Source organism: Aedes albopictus, chromosome 1, assembly GCF_035046485.1.
Source record: "Aedes albopictus strain Foshan chromosome 1, AalbF5, whole genome shotgun sequence".
NCBI classification, from domain to species: Eukaryota; Metazoa; Arthropoda; class Insecta; order Diptera; family Culicidae; genus Aedes; species Aedes albopictus.
The window spans coordinates 240,258,069-240,280,135 of record NC_085136.1 but is presented as its reverse complement, the minus strand read 5'-3'; the positions used below and the strand labels follow the sequence as shown (position 1 = coordinate 240,280,135).

Genomic DNA, 22,067 nt, shown 5'->3' with positions numbered 1-22,067 from the left:
CCCAGCGTCGTTAACCCTCGAGCGGTCGCGCTGTTGTATTTTGTACAACATGCTGAAAAAAACTCGCGCTTAATGCTCAGTATTAGCGCGGTGGTGACGGTGATGGTCAACCGCGCGATTAACGGAAGGTTAACAATTACAGTTATTTTGACGTGAATCTCTAGAATTATACGCAAAATTTTACAATATTGACTGGTGCGCTGAACATGAACGCATTTGCACGAAATTCTATGTGGCAAATCGTCTTGGAAAGCAACAGCCGCACTTCAGGAAACGCCGCAATGTTATCTCCCATAGGAACAAAATAAAATGAGTACACAAAACGTGGCTGTTGCATTACCGAACAGAATTTTGTTGTGGAAACTACAGATTCCATAGTAAAATAAATAACCGTACCTAAGATTCTCAGTAGTTTCCACAACAAATTTTATTTCAGTGTTTCCTCATGACATTGCATAGATGACCTGATTGTTGGACTAACATGCCGAAGGGATTAATGCTAAAATTTAAAACCGTTGTGCAGATTTTTAAGGAGGTTAACACGGAAAAAGTGAGAAAATATATGGACAATAAAAATAAATAATTTCAATGATATTTTGCCATGAAAGTACAATATTTAGTTCACTACTGGACTATCGCACGTAAATGTACGAAAACGTAAATAAAAGTGCGCGATTGCAACAAATCAACTCGGTGTGTTCAGAGCACTTAGTCAGCATAAATCAAAGAAATATTGCGCCGAAGACATCAACTGGATTTGATGCAATCGCGCACTTTTATTAACGTTTTCGTACTTATGAAGGCTGAGAGCTTCACCTTTAATGTTTGGTATTTCATCCCTGAGATATACATTATTTAGTCCGTCCGGATTCTTTTCTTTTTATTTGTATTAACGAGATTTTTAGCCGTAGGCTAGTTCATTTCGGGGCTCACGCTTTACTTCCATTCCAATTCCATTTTGTGAGTTTGTCGGGCTCGGGAACGGGACTCAATCCCAGGTCCTCGGCGCGATAGTCACGTGCTTTAACCATCACACCAGGTCCGCTCCACCGTCCGGATTCTTAATGGACAATGCCTTGAAGAAGTGTTAAAATGGTTCGCGCCAAGAGCTTTATCCCTCTTAGGGCTCGCTCCCAATTATTGCCCAAAACAATAATGATCGTTATGGCTGGAATACACTCCCGTGCAAAAGTTTGGGGTCACTCCCTCAAAAACATGGAGTTTTTCAGTCATATCTCAGACATCTTTCATTTAATGCACTCATTCTTAGACTCTATCAAAAGATAAAGGGTTAAATTTGATTAGTAGGTACTTTTCACAAGTCAAGTCTAACTTTACCAAACACCGTATCTAACAAAATCAACATACGGAGAAAATCGAAGGGGAAGTTTGCTGTTCCCATAGCAACTCATACATTGAGCATTTTAGAAACGTAAAAAATCTGGGTATTTTTTTTCACAAAACATCCCTAAAGGTGAGTGATACAAGTAGTCCTTAACGAAATTCAGCGCCTAATGTGAAAATCCATTTTTTGTTTACATAAAGTAAAGTAAAGTTAAGCTTGAAATTTCATATGAAATTTTTAGTATAAAAAGTTTACCTAAACTTACATATTTTTCCTAAATCTGTATGAAAAATTGTTTTCCGTGTAATTTTAAATAGGGTCGACCAAATTTTAAAATTAAAGTTGCATTAGAACCCTATTCCTATCCTCTTTGAAAGCTATTCATTAGATTTTAACGGAAAAACTCATACCATAATTTAAATTATCGAGTTGGGTTTACAAGTCACCGTGCAAAAGTTTGGGGTCACCTTCCAAATGAAATCTAAGTCGGATTTTTATTCAAATCGTCATTTTTTTTGGTGCAACTCCAATTCCTTCTTTGATAGTTGAATGGCAAGACACAGAAATGGTAAGAATTGTTCATAAACTAAGTTTTAGACTAAGTTAATGTAGAAAATGGTATATAAAATCCACACTAAATCAGCTAAGTTCGTTATATAAAGTGTGAAGGAGGATGGAAGTGAGATAAAAATGACTGATTCGTGAATTCTACCCTATATAACTGAAATAAATTTATTTCCCTGGAAGCTTAAGATAGCAAAATTAACACGTCGTCCCGTATCACCTTAATAATGGGTAGGATAGTTGGTAAAATAGATGATAGAATGGAGAGTAGTGTGGAGGGTTAGGATAGAGATTTTTTTTTAATTTTCTTTTATGTGTGTTTTTATTTGAGGCTAATTAAACACTACATTTAAAATAGAGAGTAGGATAAAGAAAAGAGACGAGATTTTCTCGAGATACCTTCAGGATTCCTTCCGGGATTTATTCAGCCATTCTTTTTGTAATGCTACAAGATGCCTCCAGATGTTCCTTCCGGTATTCCAGCAGCGATTCCTCCTGGGATCTCTTCAGAGATTTCAGCAGGGATTTCTTTAGAAAAACCCTGCACGGATTATTTAAGATATTCTAATTGGCATTCCTTTATGGACTTTTGCTGGAATTTTTCAAAGATTCCTTCCGGACAGGGTGGCCACCCAGTCGGGAATTTCGGGAAAACCGGGAAAAGCTCGGGAATTCGAAACCACCGGGAAAAAGTCGGGAAAACCTCGGGAATTGTTGCTAGTCACCGGGAATTCCCAGAATTCCAAAATTTGTACAGTCTCCAGAAGCATAAGTACGAGAATCTGTGGGAAATGCAGTCAACAACTGTTGAACTATATAACCTAGTGGAGGAACTGGCGTTAAACCTTGGAAATTTATATCTTGTCGTCGAGTCATGACAATTCAAGTTAACCATAGTGATGTTACCTAACATCACAATTTGAACAATTTCAAAGATATTCTAAAGAACATTTTGGTGGAAAAACTGGTTGACACACATTCAAATATTTATAGATTCATATGTCACTTATGCATTTCAGGATGTACATGTTCCAGAAAACATCAAACGTCCTATAAAAGTTTTATAAAACATTACAAAAAATTTTACTTTTTTCTAAAAAAAATATCCTTGTACAATCTCTAGGAGAATACTTAATATAGCATTTATCCTTTGAGCTAAAAGTCTTTGAGAAATTTGGATAGGATGCTGATAAAATTTTGAATAAATGAATGAATTGCCCCAAGAATAAATTAAAATTAAAAATTATGAAAATCTGGATGAGTGATTCTGGTGAAAACAATCTCTCAATTTAAAAATTGTTAGTGAAAAACAATTGAAAGAATATTTAAAGGGATTTTTAGTATCTGATGGAATTCGTCAAAGCACGCCTATTGTATTTTTCATTTTTTCTTTTCGCCTATTGTTGTTTTTCATGAAGTTCTTGGATGTACTCATTTGTTGAACTTGTGAATAAAAATGTTCGGAGAAAACCTGAGTAAGTTATCGTCAAAATCACTTTTTGGTGAAGCTTTAGCATAAGTCCCTGGTAAAACTCCTGGTTTAGCAAATTCTCGAGAAATTTGAGCATTCGTAGTTTCTAGTTAAACTATCAATTGAAATTCTCGCGAGAGTTCTAGTGCGTATTCAAAAGCATCTGGAGCAATATAGGGTAAAACACTAGACTTCGCCCCCTAAAATTCTGCTCTAATGTTCACCACTACATACATAAAAATGGAATTTGTATGGAGGGGGCGAAGACTAGAGCAGTGGCGAAGTCTAGTGCTTTTACGCTAGTGGTATGATTTATGGAAATAAATAATTCCCAAGTAATGAATCTGTCTCTACATTTTGGGGGAAATACTTTCTCAAAAACTAATCTTTCAGGAATTCCTGGAGAAATTCCTGACATATCTGAAAATGTGATCAGAAAAAAATCAAATCTCTGAGAACTTCATATTGCAATCACTAATAAAATAACTGAATGCTAGACGATTATTAGACAAAATAAGATTTCTTTGATCTCTCATATTTTTCCTAGAATTTACGATTTCAGTCTAACTAACCTGCCTGACTTTCTGTAGTAGCCATTTACGCTACCATAAAGTTCGCCACTGGTGTTCTATTAAAATATCATGAAAATCACCATCAAAAATACTACACTGAAGAAATCGTTTCCAAAATTCTTTCACGAGTAATCTTTCCAGATATTCTACCAGAAGTTCATTCGTAATGTTTTTTTTTTCTGGGCATTCTGTTATTGCCTATTAGTTTCCCAAACAAACTTATCAATAATTTTTTCGAAGAGATTTTTGGAATATTACTAAGAAATCCACAAATAATAAGTTAGTAAATCATATAATCATAGTGTATTCTCTGAGAATTTCGACCTCCCAGGAAGGTCGAAGGTGCTTAAACAACTGCATAATTTGTACTAGTTGGTCATCTATGAATTTAAGGAATCGTTAATGGAGATGTCGTAACTTCAATGCCCATCATTGGATACGAGACAAACAACACATAACTTATTTTCAAGTTCATATGAATAATGTTAAATCCAAGGATTTGAAAATATTCAATATAAATTCTCTTAAATTTTTCTTAGTAAATTACGTTTAATTTTCTCTGTAAAGCATTCTATTTTAGAATCGGGAAAAATTTCAAAAAGTTGTCGGGAAAACCGGGAAAAACTCGGGAATTTTATTTGCCGCTCTGAGTGGCCACCCTGTCCGGAGTTTTGTAAAGGATCCTTTTAGAGATTCGTGATGTGATTCTTTTAGAGTTTTCTTCCAAAAAGGAATTTGAAAATATATAGATTTCTGGCGAGATTTGTTGAGACAATCCTGGAGGATTTTTCTAGATACTCGTGCTGGAATTCTGGATTTTTGCCGTGATTGCTTTAGACAATCCTGGAAGGATTCTATCTGGTATTCTTGCTGGCCTTTCTTCAGGTATTCTTGCTGAGTTACTTCATGAATTCCTCTTGAAATTTTTTCAAAGATTTCTACTGAAATGTATACAGAGAATCCTAGGGAATTTTTGATATCTACTTGCCGGGATTCCTGCTGGTATTCCTTGAAAGACTCTTCTCGGAATTTCCTTAGTAATTCCTATAGACACTATAGACACCACTCACGGAGACATGGTTGAACAATATGATTTTAGTGTGTTTTACCGTGAATTTAGAATGTACTGAGCGAATATGACGTCACGCAGTTCATTGTCGGTATTGAAATCGTGACGTTATGCTCGTTTGGCTACACGAACTGACAGTTCGTTTGGCTACAGTTGTCTTCGCCTCCGCAAGTCTATGGTATCTGAAGTATCTACACACCAAACTTTTTGAAACGCTTCCAGCACAAAAAAAAATCAGCAAAATAAATAGCTGAATTTCAGCAAAATTTTTGCTGAATTTCAGCACAGCGTTGCTGATTAACTGCCAAAATTGCTGGATGGTTCAGCAAGTTGAACAATAATTGCTGATATTCAGTAAATTCGTATTGCTGAATGAAATCAGCACAAAAAAAAATCAGCAAAGTTTGCTGAATACCAGCAAACAAAATTTGCAGTGTATAGTAATTCCTCCCTGATTCTTCCACATATGTATTCCTCCCAGAGATCCTGTAATTTCTTCTCGAGATCCTCTCTTGCACTATTAATAGATACATTTTATCTGATGGATCAGAATACAGTCACACAATTCAGTCCTTGAGATTTTCCTCCTGAATTAAAGATTTGGCGAATATGACGGATACGTTAGAAGTTCACCATATTCGCCAAATCTTCAATTCTGGAGAAAAATCTTAAGGACTTTGAATCACAACGCGGCGGGTTTAATTTCAGTTTCAACGATCACTGGATATTTCGGTAAACTTTCGTTTTAGTTTTACGCGAATTAAGAATCACATTTTTTGTTTTTGCTGAAATGCGGAGTATATTACACGCGACCGATACAGGCGAGGTTCGATTTCTTATGCTTGAAAATATGTTTGAAAATTCTTGAGAGTAACAATGGCAAATATTCTAGCAATCATTCTAAGAACTCCGTGGAAAATTGTTCAAAATATCTTTTATACTAATTTTAAGAAATAATCTCAAATATTCAGCAGGGCATTTGTAACTCTCCATTCTATGAATATTTAGAGATACTGCGGATTTCAAAAGAAGATTTTCTCCAACAAAATTGATTTTGCCATTGAACAGTGCAGGCTGCCGTGTGCAGTAGGCTGCGGCTTATTTTTGAAAAGTTGTTGAAACCTGGAATTCGTAAGCTCTTTTGGATTCAAATGACATAAAAAAGAAACCTCTGAGTTTCAGCCAAAAATATTGGGATTAAGAGGTGGCGCAATCACCTCAAAGTTGAATTTTCGAGTAAAAAAAGGTATTATAACTTCAAGTGTCTCTGTGAATAAACTGGTCGGCGTTAAGTCATACCGGGCCATCTGTTTTTCAATGAATTTGGGAAAATGTCCTGCAAGCACTTGGTACATCAAATCAAACGCTTTTTTTTCGAGAAACTATAATTATTTTATGTAATGAAACATCTACATCAAAATAACGTTGAAAAGTTCAGAGATTTCGAATTCCTTCGGCTATCTTTACCTGCCCTAAAAATCGCGTAGTCCACTCTGACTTTTAGTGAAAATTTCATTCTTAATTATCATATGGAAGCCATAAACTTCAATTTTTCAGAATTCAGAAATATAAAATACTCTTATTTCATTACAGCTTTATTATAGAGACTTTCAGCCCGATGCTGGTTCGTCTCTCCAGAATTATAAAATATTTTCATGTTATAAATGCGAGAAATTTTTTTGAAGTTCTCTGTTTGTCATATCCATAAATATGACGATTAGTATATGGTTTGAAGTAAAAACTTGCAAAAAATCGTCCCAAGTTCAAATTTAACAAGAAAAAAATAAAGTTTTAATGCACGTTTTGTCAGTTTTTGGTGAAAAATATCATTAAAATTAATACTTTCACAAATAGTTTGTTCAGAACAAAGATGGACAACAGAGATATCTACAAAATCACGCTGAAAAACTTGAAATTGATCAAGCGGTTTAAAAGTTATCGGGACCCAAAGTTAATCCTTTTTTTTTGTAAAAAGAAGAAAAAGAAATTAAATCTTTAAAAACTTATATTTTGCGTTACTTTGGAAAAAAATAATGTTCTTCAAGTTTATTCAAAATTTCATTCATCAGTGATACATAAAAAAGATTGAAAACCGGTTAAAAATTGAAAAATGGCACTTGAAGTTAAAACATTGTCTTTATTTCTCAAAAATTTAACTTTGCGGCGATTGAACCACCTATAAATCTCAATATGTTTGGCTCAAACTCAGAGATTTCTCTTTTTATGTCATTAGAATACAAAAGAGCTTACGAATTCCAGGTTTCAACAACTTTTTTTTAATAGGGACTCCCATAGAACATGGGATAACTATGCTGCACACGGTGTCAAAATCTCGATTACTATCGATTTTTTCATGTAACTCAAATTTTTCTTCGGAAATGATTAGTGTTTGGCCCATGTATTCATAATCCAAAAACTAAAAAATTTTTAATCGGCGAATTTTTTTCCACACATTTTAAATGGTACGTATTCTGAAACACAATATTTAATGAATTTTAGTATGGAAAATAGTCAAAAACTTGACATTGAAATTTTCCCTGTGGAAGATTTTGAATATTTCCATTTAAACAATATTGCCAAAACGCTGACTTTCTGTGAAGAAAGATCTGAAGTACATGAAAGTTCGATAATAATCGAAATATTGTCACCGTGCGGCAGCAGATACAAATAAAAAATAGTGTTTTCTAGGGTCGACATTCCATAAGCAATTGGACAGATAGCTACAGTCTTTCCCATTACAATTCCAATATATAACATCTAGACAGTAGACAGTATAATTTGAAGCTCTCATGATAAAAATGATTCCCACTTAAATTCGTCTCTGCACCATCAAAGCTCAATCAATTGCAAATTCGTCAGGTCCCCTCGTTTAAGATAATTCGATAAAGGTCTCATCCACGCATACATAATTGTCTAAAATTCCGAACCAAAACAATCAACATCTGTCCACTTTTCTTTCCGCGAACGCGCCACCCGCAGAAACCCGGAGGGTAAACCACCCCGCTTTCCACAGAAGCCCACAATTTCCCAGAAGGGCGAAGTGCTCTCGATGGAGTGCATCCTGGAGGCCTTGCCGGTGGCCGACATTACCTGGTTCCACGGCACCGAGACCATCACCGATGGCGAGCGGTTCAAAATCTTGCGCAAAGCGATCTCGAACGATACCTACTTGCTGACGCTGCAAATTTCGCAACCGACCGCCAACGATGGGGGCATCTACCGGTGTCACGCTTTCAACCCATTCGGGGAAAGCAACGCGCACATTACGCTTAACTTCAAAGGTAACGGACCTTCCGGAGTACAACCACACAACGAATACCGATTAAGCTGCTTCCAGTTTGCTGGGTTGCTGTAACTGTAGTCTGTTTTTCACGTGATCAGAAAGCACAAATCGATTTTTGTTTAGATGGAAAAGAATATGTTCTTACGATAGCAAACTTCTCCGAGAGGGTCATTCATCATTTCACTTGCGTGCGCTCTCGAAGCTCCCGCGGTAGACAACCTTGCGCTATTAACCTGCTGCGAGTTCCCGCGAGCTTACAATCTCTACAGCATCTTCATCAATTCAAACTGTTTTTCTTTAGTTCTTTTTCCCATTCTTTTTCAAGTAGCTTGTATTAACGATCAAAGCTGATGAGCTTCGCACTAAAAGTTGACTTCTTTCTCAAAGCGGCCTCTCTGATGTGATGGTGGCCTTCGGAGCGTAGAAGCTATTAGGCGTGTAGACAACTGACGTGAACTGCAGTTCAACATATTCAGCCAACTGAATAGCTTAAAGGTGGTTTTGGAGTTGAGTGCAATACTGACAGTGTCTTTTCTTTCGTACTTTTGTCCACTAGCGAACGAAAACGATCGAGGCTTTGCTCCGTCATTCGTGGAGAAACCGAAGATCATCCCGAACAAGCTGGGCACGCTGATAACGATGAAGTGTAGATGTAGATCGAAACCGAAACCGACCGTCAAGTGGATGCGTAAGAAACAGGAGGTCAAATCGTCCAACAAGGTGGCCCTGGAGGTGAAAACCGTCGACGAGGACACGTACGAGCTGACGCTGAACATCAAAGATCCCAGCGCAGAGGATGGCGGCAGCTATTCGTGCGTGATCAGCAACGAGTTCGGCGAGAGCAGTGCGACACTGAACTTGAACATCGAGTCCGAGCAGGAATCGACGAAGAACGCACCGATCTTCGTTGAGAAGCCGCACATCGTTTCGCTGGACAATGGCAAGCTGGTTCGCATGGAGTGCAAGGTCAAAACCGACCTCAAGCCGGACATCACGTGGACTCGCGAGGGTAAAATCATTCAGGAGACCAGCAAGCTGAAGATCACGATGACGGCCGAAAAGGACGTGTACCACATCTCCCTGGTGTTGAAGGATCCACAGACGGAAGACTCTGGCACGTACAAGTGTAACATCAAGAATATTCTCGGTGAATTAAATGCCAATTTAATTCTTAACATTGAGAGTAAGTATTGAAGAATGTTTTCGAAGTTATTCAGGCTTTAACATCAATCTTTCCATTCGTAGTTGTTCCGGTCATCAAGGAGAAACCGAAACTGGTAACGAACGTCAAGAAGCGAACGGCGTCGATCGAGTGTGCGGTCGCGTCCCGCTTCAAGCCGGAGTGCATTTGGATGAAGGAGACGACGGTGATCAAGGAGACGCACCGTCACATGATCAAGATCGAGGAAACTCGCCAGGGCGAGTTCTCCGTCAAGCTCAACATCACCGAGCTGAGCGAGGCCGACTTTGGTGCATACAAGCTGGTGGCCAAGAACGACAAGGGCCAGGCGACCTCGCAGGTGATCGAGATCAAGGACATCGTATTCGAGAAGCCCCCGCCGACCAAGCCGATCATCGATCCGAAGCTCAAGGATGTGGAGGTGGATGAGGGCGGCAATTTGACGTTGGCCGTAGGCCTGGTCCACCCGGATCGCCACTTCAAGGTGTACTGGATGAAGAACAAGACGATCTTGAAGACCAGCGAAACTGTCATCCAGGAGTTCAGCGGCCGTATGGCTAAGCTGACGGTCAAGAACTGCAAAGTGGAGGATGCCGGTACCTACAAGGTGTCGATCAGCAACGAACAGCAGAGCGACGAGTCTGAGGCCAAGGTTAAGATTATAGAAAAACCGAAGCCGAAGGAAGAGGAGAAGAAGAAGAAGGTTGTGAAGAAGGAGGAGAAGGTTGAAGAGAAGAAGGTGGAAGAGAAGAAGGTCGAGGAGAAGAAGGTAGAAGAGAAGAAGGTGGAAATCAAGGTCGAGGAGAAGAAGGCTGAGATCAAGGTCGAGGAGAAGAAGGCCGAGGTCAAGAAGACTGAACTTAAGGTCGAAGAAAAGAAGGCCGAGTTGAAGGTGGAGGAGAAGAAGGCTGAGATCAAGGTGGAGAAGAAGGCCGAGGAGAAGAAGGTGGAAGAGAAGAAGGTTGAAGAGAAGAAGGAAGTCAAGAAGAAGGTCGCTGCCAAGAAGGAGGAGAAGATCGAAATTAAGGTTGAAGAGGCAAAGAAGGAAGAAAAGGTCGAAATCAAGATCGAGGAGGCCAAGAAACCGGAGGTGCCAAAGATCATGGAGACCAAAGAGGTGAGCAGTTTGAGTTGTTCAAAGCTGATTTGTTTTTGATAATATTTTTGTTTGTCCTGCAGCCCGAGCCCAAGAAGGGTCTGGAAGCTCCTAGCATCGAGATTGTGCGCGACAAGGGAGGTAGTCGACGTGGTTCATTCTTGGACGATCGCCGTCCAAGCTTGTTGATGGGTGATGATGTGAGTATTCGTTTCCTTTTCTTGTATCTTACATTCCTCAAAGGTGATAATATATGTTATTACATATGAGTATTTGTACAAAAGGAGATCTCCGAAACGAAAAATGTTTCAATGTTCTTTTCTGATTCATTCACTCAAACGCTAACTTGTCTCAGTTTGTGTATCGCAACGCATTTTGCGACATCAAAGCTAACCTCAATGTGTCTTGTTCTGATTTCACATCTACACTCATGGAATACACTTTAAACACAAAACACTCAATCGGTCGGTCGGATAACCTGGTTCCCGGATGCTGCGGACGATGATCATGTGCATGGCGATGCTCTTAGACCAAGTTACGACCCGGTGAAGTTGTCGACGAACGAAAGGTGAATATCCGCTGCATGGCGATTCGGTCGTGCTTCGAAGCTGGCTAGAGGTGCGGCATTGCAGTCCTAAGAGATCAAGCAGTGTAGCAGCAACATCGAGGCCAGGTTATTCACCCAAATGCTAACGTTATACACAGTACAGGGGGAACACGCTCGTTTGGGTTTTGTATATCTGGATCTAAAAAGTTCACGTGTTTGTTCTAGGTTTGGAAATTCGGCTTATCGGTTCTTGGTTCTCTAATACGATTTTTTGTGGACTAATTCCTACGGTAACAACCGTAACCGCATCATAGCTACAAATCTCAACAAATTTTGTTCTAAAGAATCAAGATCAGCCGAATTCTGAAGCCTAGAACATATTTTCAACAGCTGTACTCTCATATAGCCTTTTCTAGCGTTTGTTTGAATAAAAAGCAAAAGTAACATAATTGATATCTCAACCGATCAGCACTAAAATGTGTAAGACTTGCTCAAAACTGCATAAATTCCAGACCACACCAAAAATGTGAAATGTTAAATGTTTACTTTTTGGTTCACAAAAGTGACCACTTAACGAAGTGCCTTGTAATTTTACGATTTCGTGGACGCAAGAGACTTTCTTAAGAATGTGTAACAGTTGCACATTTTTGGCGATTGGAATTTGAGCACTTATGAGGCATTCTTACACATTTCAATGTTAGCGGTTTAGGCGTGTTTATCTATCATCTCTTCTTCTAATTATATAAAAATGCAAGTATCATTGCACTTTTACGCCACCGAACAATCCTTATTGTTTTGTGTACTATAATTTGAAGAAGTAACCACACTTGAGTGCTTCTCGCTTAGACCAACCCGCTGTTTACTTTACACGGTTCTGTCACATTCGCCCGAAAACCATTCACCCGAATTCCAAATGCCCGAATGACAAACGCCCGAATGTAACAAACGCCCGAAAGTCATTCGGCCGAAAAGACCATTCGCCCGGAAAGACCATTCGCCCGAAAAGACCATTCGCCCGAAAAGCCCATTCGCCCGAAAGACCATTTGCCCGAAAACCATAATAATCTTGAAAACACTTTTCTGAAATCAATTTAGGCGTCTTCCACGCGTATTTTTGAATGCCATTATCAACTAAAAGTAACTGCGATCATTTCAATCAGAGGGTTCTGCTTTCTTTGAACACAGTCTGACGTATGAGTTACAGACATTTTTGGCAATATAGCTGTGGAAACATTGATTGGAATTGTCCCTTCTTTTGTCAATAGGCTTTTCTTTCTAGTTTCACCTCCAAGGGAATTAAATTCAATTTGGTGTCATATTTTACCAGAAATTTGCCCTTCTTTCAACCACGAGCTGTTCTTTTAAGTTGTTCTGTTAAAGGAAACCGTAACGTTATACATGTAACTTTTGAAATTCTGGATTCCATTCAAGGTTTCAAAAGAAAAGCTTGTTTAGATAAGAATGGGAACGTAGATATTCCGAGTAGATCAGTCGTGAACACTATTAACTTAAAAGTGTTTACTACTCTTTGCTGAAGTTTTGTCTTTATCTTTTCAATCAACAGTGCTATAACAATTAATGTCCTATTATATATTAATATTTTCACAAGCAATTTGGCCTTCTTCTAAAAATAGGCCGTTCTTTCAAACTAAGCTAATATGATTATTATTGGCGCTAGTCCTGCTGTTCTTGCGATTGGTCGGATACCAAATACACCATGCGTTTGTCCTTAAACTTTCATCATGGCAAACCAGAAAAAAAACACCACTCGAAAAGATAGTGTAAATTTCTGTGACATATAATGCACATGTTCGGAGCGTGGAATTTCACAGAAGTTTACATGACATGTCATGTAAATCTCATGGAAAATCATGTGAACTTCCATTATATGTCATGTAAATCAGTATGACTCAGAGTTTTTACATGACATATAACATAAATTTACATGATATATCACGTAAACCATCATAACTGGAAGTTTAAATGACTAAAATGAAGTTTAAATGACGCGTAAACCTCATTATTTTTATCTGTGAACTTGTTCTACGAAATTGCATGGAATCGTTCTGGCGGATGACTTTCGGGCGAATGGTCTTTCGGGCGCATGGTCTTTTCGGGTGAATGGTCATTCGGGCGAATGGTCTTTTCAGGCGAATGGTCTTTTCGGGCGAATGGTCTTTTCAGGCGAATGGTCTTTTCGGGCGAATGGTCTGTTGGGGCGAATGGAATTCGGGCGTTTGTCATTCGAGCGTTTGTCATTCGGGCGAATGGTTTGTGGGCGAATGTGACAGAATCGCTTTACACATTGCCTTAGAAATGTTTAATGACATTAGGGGTATTCACTAAACAGATCAAATTGCTGCGTAAGCCATGATTTTCTGCTTATTTGAAATGTTTCATGATTTTGCGAATGAAACAATCAAAGATTGCCTTGGTGATCGCGACGTTTAATCAGTTTAATCAGTTTACGCTGTTGAGTGAATCCTCCTATTATTTTCTGAATGAAATTCCTCGTCAAAAAAGTGAAAGTAAAATAAAACATTTCGCCCTCTTAATACTAGAACTGGGTAACTCGTTTTGGAAAGTGCGGGTTAAAATGGCTGGCAAAACTTATCCTGCTATAAAACAAACTCTATGTTGGTCTTAAAAGATGAATCATTATGTGCTTTTGTAGTTTCAATCGACAAACTTTTGTTTATTGTTTAACTTAAACATTTAGGGACGCCCTTTAAATGTTCCTGAAACCCCCTGAAACTCTCAGAAATGACTCTGAAATGCCTTGAAACGCCCCTCAAACACTATGTAACGCCGTTAAAGGCTCATAAGACCCCTGAATTGCCCTTGAAGCCCCTTGAAACGTCCCTGAAATCCCCTTAATACTGTTGAAATGCTCCTGAACTTCCCTTAATTCCACTAAAACGTCAACACAACCTGGCAGAACGCCCTTGAACGCCCAGAGCGCGCCTAAAACGTATAACAACTACAATGCCGTGTCATTAATTTGCTTGGTGGCTTAATTGATATAGCGTGTAAGGGTCATGGGCTCAAATCTCACTTGATCTGTGGATTATTTTCATAATTAAAAGAATAATGTTAGTGATCCATTATAACTAAAATGACCGCTATGAAATGAACAGATAGCGCCCCACAGCCTTGTGTGTTAGCTATAACTTCATTGATGGCGGTTCCGGACCGAACGCCATTTGGACGAATGCCGTTGATCCGAACGCCATTTTTCCGAAAGGGTAATTTACCCGAATGTCATTTGGTCGAATGCCGTTTGGCCGAAAACAAATGATGAACTTAAGTGACCATGTCACTATTCCTCGCATAAGTATAACTCGAAAGAACAGCCTATGATTCAAAGAAGGAAAAATCTTCGATAAAATATTGACAGGTTCAACGTCAACTCATCCCTGAATGTCAAAACTAGAAAGAATAGCCTATGATTAAAAGAAGGAAATATTTCTGATGATCATATTGGTAGTTGGAATGTCAAAAACTTCCTCTAAATTCTTTTGAACATATTTCGGCCAAACGGCATTCGGCCAAACGACCATTCGGCCAGATGGCATTCGGCCAAACGGCGTTCGGCCAAATGGCCGGACAACACTGATGTCACAATGTTAATGTTCATATACGGTGGCGCCTTTGTTTACATGTGGCGAACGATAGAAAAGTTTCCTTCTTTGATATATTATGTTAAATTAATTTAACACCGCAGACAAACAGACGTAAAATCTAGAACAATTTCCGTGAAAATCTATCGTTCAATTCACCTGTTGGAGATGTTGCACGAAACACTGCGTTGTGCAAGTTCGTCAACAGAAGGTGCTAGTGTGAAATATCAAACGCAAAGAAAACCGATGCGCGCCCCTGGTTGTGAAGGCCACAACTGTGAAGATTTTCAATACATAACACAGCGCAACATTTTTTTGTCTCAAGAGCAAACTTATGTGTCTCTGACAGATTTTGGGCCGCTGAATTCGAATCCGGGCTAAGATTTGCTCTAGCACGTCACAATTTTGAGCTATACCTCAATTTATAGGGCAAAATATGCGATTTTGGGCTTTTTTGACTGCAAGCCATTAAGCATGGAAATATTTTTTTAAAGCAACCAAAAAGTAAATTGGTCAATTAACATTTAAAATAACGACTCATGCAAAATATTTCGTTTAACCAAGCCAAATTTGATAGATTTAAGCATTTTATGTTAGTATGTAAACTTGCATGCAACTTTTGGAGGGTGACTTGTATGGGAAATATCGTACCTAACTTAAATCGCTTGCTCTTGAGACAGACCAAAATTTATTTTTTGTTACGCTGTGTTATAGACGTTTTGCTTCAACAATCAAAAATCATGGTTTATTCAAAAGACGATATTACGGCATGATGATGTGAGTTTTTGGAAGCTCGGGTTCATCGACGACTTTGATAAGAAATTTTAAATTAGAAATATAGCGACAGAACTGTTTCGGCCAACTTCGGAGCATTTTCCCATTGTTTTCACAGGTTAGCGCAAGAACCAACCATTTCATCGCTCTACCCTTTTTGTTTCAATTTTCTCATCAATGTTGTCTAAGAAACAGTTTTAGAGCTTCCAAAAACGCACACTATGCATGCCCAGAGAATGTTACTAGGTCATTCCGTTCAAAAAATATTGATGATTTTCTAAAGAAATGGTACTTTCGAACTTTTTTTTTTGAGTTACAGAAATAACACGTCCTCCTATTTTTTCTTTATAACTATAGTTTGAATGCTGGTAAATATATTTTTTTATATTTGTCCGAACCCGTAATATCGTCTTTTGAATAAACTATGATTTTTGATTGTTGAAGCAAACGCTACACAAATCGTGTGCAGAGAATGTGGCTAGGCCCTTTCGTTCAAAACATATTGATAATTTTCTAAAAATATGCATTTTTCAATATTTTTCTAGAGTTACAGAAATAACACCTCTCTAATTCTTCGATACGTTTTATGACATTATTTCTTTTTTGAATACTGGCAAAAAAGTTTTTATGTTTGCCTCAACCCGTAATATCACCTTTTGAATAACTATGATTTTTGAAAAAATAAGTTCGTCACTATTGAACTAAAAGAGGTAACGACCAGAGTTGTACAATCTCAATATAGTTGATGTCAAATGACACTTCCTCAAAGCATCACTTTAAAAGACAAACGCAGTCCATCAGAATAGAATCGAATTACGCTAAAGCAACTCAAGCTTTTCCAACATTAGCGACAGCCTCTTCTTCTTCATGAACCCTACGCTGAAACACGAAGCTCTGACTGCATGAATATTTGTTCCGCGCCTAACATTTCTATTTATATGGCGTGCTATGATTGTGTTAGTTGCACCATGCAATATAGCAAACAATTGGTCCTCATAGATACGGTCGGCTATAGCGACCATCTCCATGCAACGGCGCTCAAATGCTCTATCAGTGTTTCTTAGGCGACTTTGATGGGAATTGAAGCTGAAAAGGTTACAGCCAGAAACCCGATGCCTCAAGTTTATTTAGAAAAATATCTCTAGTTCGATCTATTTTCTGTCGAGCAACTATCTTCAACAAACTTACTTAAAATTAAAAGATCTACAACTTTGCCGAAAAAATGTATATGTATAGTTATTCTTGCAACTAAAAAAGTTTGGTTTCCAATTTCTTTGTAAATATGGTCCACTCATTTTTTTTTGTAGCAGATCATATTTGTCTAAAAATCATTCAAAGGCATTGAATGCATCTTATCTCGTGATCCAATGTTCATTAGGGTCGCCCACATTTGTATGACGAGAAAAAAGTAGTCAAAATCCACGGAGCAACCCCTAGAATTGTGCCTTGGAGTGAGTAGAGCAATTTTTGAAACATTCAAACGAGTTTGCGTTTGTATGGGGATTTCAGCCCAAATATATGGGAAATTGGATGACCTCCAATAAATCGTTCAGTACGTGTCGGGGCCCATATAGCCGAGGCGGTAAACGCACGGGTATTCAGCATGACCATGCTGAGGGTGACGGGTTCGATTCCCGGTCGGTCCAGGATCTTTTCGTAAAGGAAATGTCCTTGACTTCCTTGGGCATAGAGTATCTTCGTGCCTGCCACACGATATACACATGCGAAATGGTCATTGGCAGAGGAAGCTCTCAGTTAAAAACTGTGGAAGTGCTCATAGAACACTAGGTATCAGGTATCAGTAGGTCGGCTCTAGAGGCACGTTCTCCTCCATTTGGGAAATTTGTGCCATCGCCATGAACACGAGCCTATTCATCATTTACCTGACGGAGAAGGGAAGGAAAAAGGATAGGAGATGGGAAAGGACAGGTAAGGGAATAGGATCGTCATACTCGCAAAAGCGTACCACAATGGGTTCACATAGCGTCCTGAAAAGGACACTGTAATAACGCATAAGCGTGCCACAATGGGTTCAAACAGCGCCCTGAGAAGGGCACTGTGATAATGCATAAAGCGTAAAGAGAGCCTATAGCTCTTTACCACAGCGGGTCAAGAACAACAGAACGTCCTGAAGATTCAGGTTTCTGAAGTCAGTTTCACTTAATAAGTGTTTCCCGAGTACTCGGAAACGCAATTGCGCAAAAGCTGGACAGTTACATATTAAATGATACGAAGTTCCATAATCGGATTCACAGCTATCACATGCAAATGAATCAGCTTGCTGAATATTCGCCATGTGATAACTGAGTCGGCAGTGGCCAGTCAATGCTTTGACCAGCATGCTGCAATTCTGCTTTGACAGATTTGTTAGATACTTTGCCACCCCTGGAGATGGCTCAGTACAATACAATTTTGTTTGACGACATGACTCCAAACTATTCCAGTATTGTTTGTGCTGAGTGGCAGCCCAGGTGTCAATCTGAAGCTTCACCCAACACTTGGATACCGGAATAGCTGGCTCAGGGCCAATGAAGTCATGTGATGCTCCAGTGCGAGCTAACTCATCAGCCAATTCATTTCCAGCGATGGAAGAATGGCCAGGTACCCATACAAGGTGAACAGCGTTTGCTGAATTCAGCTCCTCAATTTGAGTTCGACAAGCGATAACTATCTTCGACCTGGAGTTGGCCGAAGCAAGTGCTTTAATAGCAGCCTGGCTATCTGAACAGAAGTATATTACTTTGCCCATTACGTGCTGCTGAAGTGCTGATTGCACTCCGCACATAAGAGCAAAGATTTCGGCCTGAAAAACGGTGCAGTGTCTGCCAAGTGAATAAGACTGATACAGCCTTAGCTCACGAGAATAAACACCAGCACCTGCTCGACCTTCTAGAAGGGAGCCATCAGTGTAACATACGATGCTGTCTGAAATACTTCTCTCCAGATAACCAGATGTCCACTCTTCCCGGGAAGGGAATTTCGTGGAAAATGTCCTATATGGAAAATTACAAGCAATTGTAAGATCACTTGGAGCAAGGACAACTTTGTCCCAATACACCAAAAGTGGAAACAACGAGGTGTGTGTTGAACTGCGGTTCACAGGAGTTTCCTTTAGTAAACCGAGTACCCATAGACGGTAAGTGCAAGAAAGTGCTTCTTGTTTGAGATGAATGTGTAGTGGGACAACGTCAAAGAGAACTTCGAGCGCTGCCGTGGGAGTTGAAGAGAACGCTCCAGACATCGCCATTAAGCACATCCTTTGGAGATGGCCTAATTTTGATTGGACCGTTCTCACTTCACCCTTTTGCCACCACACAAGACATCCATAAGCCAATATTGGCCGAACCACAGTTGTGTAGATCCATTTGATATACTTGGGTTTTAGACCCCAAGTTGTACCAAAGGTTCGCCGGCATTGCCCGAAGGCCATACAAGCTTTCTTGATTCTGAACTCAACATGAGGTGTCCAGGAAAGCTTGGAATCAAGAATGACTCCAACGTACTTTACCTGTTCAGTCACATTGATTTCAGAATCAAAGAGACGTAAAGTTCGAACACCATTACGGTTTCGCTTTTCCGTGAAAAGAACAATAGATGTTTTACTCGGATTTACCGAAAGGCCATATTGGCGACACCAACCCTCAACTACCTGAAGAGCGTTTTGCATCAGGTCGAAAAGGGTGCTGATGCACATACCGACTAACAATGTTAGGTAGTCGTCGGCAAAACCATAAGTAGGAAAACCGCTATTATTGAGTTGCCTCAATAGCGTATCTGCTACGAGATTCCATAAAAGTGGTGATAAGACTCCCCCTTGGGGGCATCCACAAACACTCAATTTCCTAATCGCCGCTTGACGCAATGTCGAGAAGAGATGTCGGTTTTTGAGCATTTGGTGAATCCAATTGGAAATCATTGGAGATATACCATGACCCCGTGCGGCTTCCAATATGGCATCGAAAGGCACGTTGTCAAAGGCACCCTCGATATCTAAGAAAACACCCAAGCAGGATTGCTTTTGAGCGAATGCCTTCTCGATATCGTAAACAACTTTGTGTAAAAGAGTCACAGTGGACTTTCCAGATTGGTAAGCATGTTGGTTCACATGAAGAGGCACATTGGCCAGATAAACATCACGGATGTGATGATCCACAATGCGTTCTAAGCATTTCAGAAGAAAAGAGGTCAAACTGATAGGTCTGAAGCTCTTTGCTTCTTCATACGACGCGCGACCCACTTTCGGAATAAACTTCACAGTAATATCCCGCCAGGATTTAGGAATATACCCTGTAGCAAAACTGCAAACAAGTAGTTGTTTCAAAACATGTTTGAAATGATCAAATCCCCTCTGAAGCAAAATAGGATAAATCCCATCTGCCCCAGGAGATTTGAAAGGAGCAAAGCTATTAAGTGCCCATTGAATCGATTCTAAAGTTATGATACTCCGAGCCGAAGCTAAAGAATCATAACTACAAGAAAAGACATCAGGTTCATCCGAAGATGTAATATCCACACATCCGGGGAAGTGTGTATTGAATAAACATTCTAAAACTTCCTCATCAGAGGAAGTGAAATCACCATTTGGCAAACGAAGTTCGTTCACTTGAAAATCCTTAGATTTTGCAAGGATTTTGTTCAATCGACTGGCTTCACTCAGACTGGAAACATTTGTACAAAGGTTTTTCCAGCCGGATCGTTCAGCAGACCGAAGAGCTTTCTGGTAGGCCTTGCGAGCCGACCTGAAAGCCTCCGATCCAGCCGAACGTCGTCTGTTCCAACTCTTTCTACATTGTTTCCTGAGCTTCGCCAGATCGGAGTTCCACCAAGGGGTTCCTCTTGTGGTCTTCACAGACCGCAGAGGGCAGGCTTCTTCAAAAGCTTCCATGATGAAGGCCGTTGTAGTATCAACGGCATCATCTAAATCACTTGGAGTGTCAATTGATGGTGAGTATCCATGAAATTTGGCTGCAACCAAATCGGTAAAGAGATCCCAGTTGGTTGACCGGGGATTCCTGAAACGCAAAGTTTGCGAAGTAAAATTCACATGTTCAAACAAGATGTAACGATGGTCAGATAAAGATTCTTCATCTGACACATGCCAATTGGTCAGCTCATGACTAATTCTGCTAGAGCAAAGCGTTATGTCTAACACTTCCTCTCTACCAGATACCATGAAGGTTGGGCGGTTGCCTATGTTAAGTAATCCAAGATCTGTACTACTCAAGTATTCCATCAAACTGGAGCCTCTCAAATTGATGTCTGAGCTGCCCCAGATTATATGGTGAGCATTAGCATCACTACCAACAATTAGCGGAAGGCCTTTTGAAGTGCAGTATGCAATGACTTGCTTGAAAGCACCCGTAGGGGATGGTTCATCATGCGGTAAATAAACCGAACAATAAACGTATTTCCTGTTGAGGTTTCCAACAGATACATCTATTATGATAGCACATACATCTCTGGTAGTTAGTTCAGAGATGAGTGTAGCAACGATTGCGTTGTTGACAAGCACACATGCTCGAGGCATGACACGTGAGTTTGCCATTTCATTTTTACTGAAAGTAGCAAACACCGGATTCACAAGGTTTCCTAAATAGAAATTCCCCTTACGAAAGTAAGGTTCTTGGACTAACGCCACTTGGGCTGTACCATTTTGCATAAGTCTACAAAGATTGATCGTTGCTGTTCTTTTGTGCTGAAGATTGATCTGAGCTATCCTAACCGTAGCCACTACCCAAACTAGGCAAGATTAAACTCTTAACAATCACAGCACAAAAAAGAACAGCAACAATAAAGCCAGATCGGTATCGAATTGAGTGCGCCAAAGGCGAGGATGCACAGAATACACTGTGTAAAACGCATAATGCGAAACCATATAGGTGAAAATCTAAACTAATTAATAACATCTTCATAATCCCGCCCTTATTCAGCCTCAAGTATGAGATTGAAGAAGGGCAGCTGATTGTCTCGGAGAAACACAAGGTCCACCGCGCTATTGCTCCGGTTAGCACAGTAAGGGCAAATACTGTGGAGGGTGCCCTGGTACTCCACAGGCTCCGTTTGCGGTTAGGTTTTTATTAGACCCCCCTAGCCATTCATTCCTAGGCACGGTAAGCATAAAGCCGCATAACACCATGAATTAGGGGTCACCTGATTAGTGGATTCCTACCACTGGAACAGGCGGTCCGTAGTGCTATTCTTAGCCAGTTGAACTAACCGCTACCGACACTACACAGCTATCTAGGCTGATCGGGAAAAGAAGTTGATATTGGTGATCAACTTCATACGGGCCCGAAAAGCCGTTAAGTAGTCCTTGACTTCCTTGGGCATAGAGTATCTTCGTGCCTGCCACACGATATACACATGCGAAATGGTCATTGGCAGAGGAAGCTCTCAGTTAAAAACTGTGGAAGTGCTCATAGAACACTAAGCTGAGAAGCAGGCTTTGTCCCAGTGAGGACGTTACGCCAAGAAGAGGAGGAGGACGTGTCGGTTTGTCGTGCTCGATTTCGCCCATAATGCAGAAAATAACAGTTGATACTCCTA

The 22,067-nt window shown here is 39.8% G+C and overlaps 1 protein-coding gene across 1 annotated transcript in view; it reads left to right on the top strand.

Moving 5' to 3' along the window:
- Nucleotides 1-22,067, top strand: part of LOC109425333 (twitchin) — a 115,752-nt gene that overhangs the window by 61,638 nt on the left and 32,047 nt on the right. Inside the window, exons 8-12 of the mRNA XM_029860217.2 lie at nucleotides 8,001-8,302; nucleotides 8,861-9,487; nucleotides 9,550-10,601; nucleotides 10,664-10,780; nucleotides 11,110-11,148. Coding sequence (XP_029716077.2) covers nucleotides 8,001-8,302; nucleotides 8,861-9,487; nucleotides 9,550-10,601; nucleotides 10,664-10,780; nucleotides 11,110-11,148 — 2,137 coding nt within the window. The remainder of the gene's footprint in view (nucleotides 1-8,000; nucleotides 8,303-8,860; nucleotides 9,488-9,549; nucleotides 10,602-10,663; nucleotides 10,781-11,109; nucleotides 11,149-22,067) is intronic.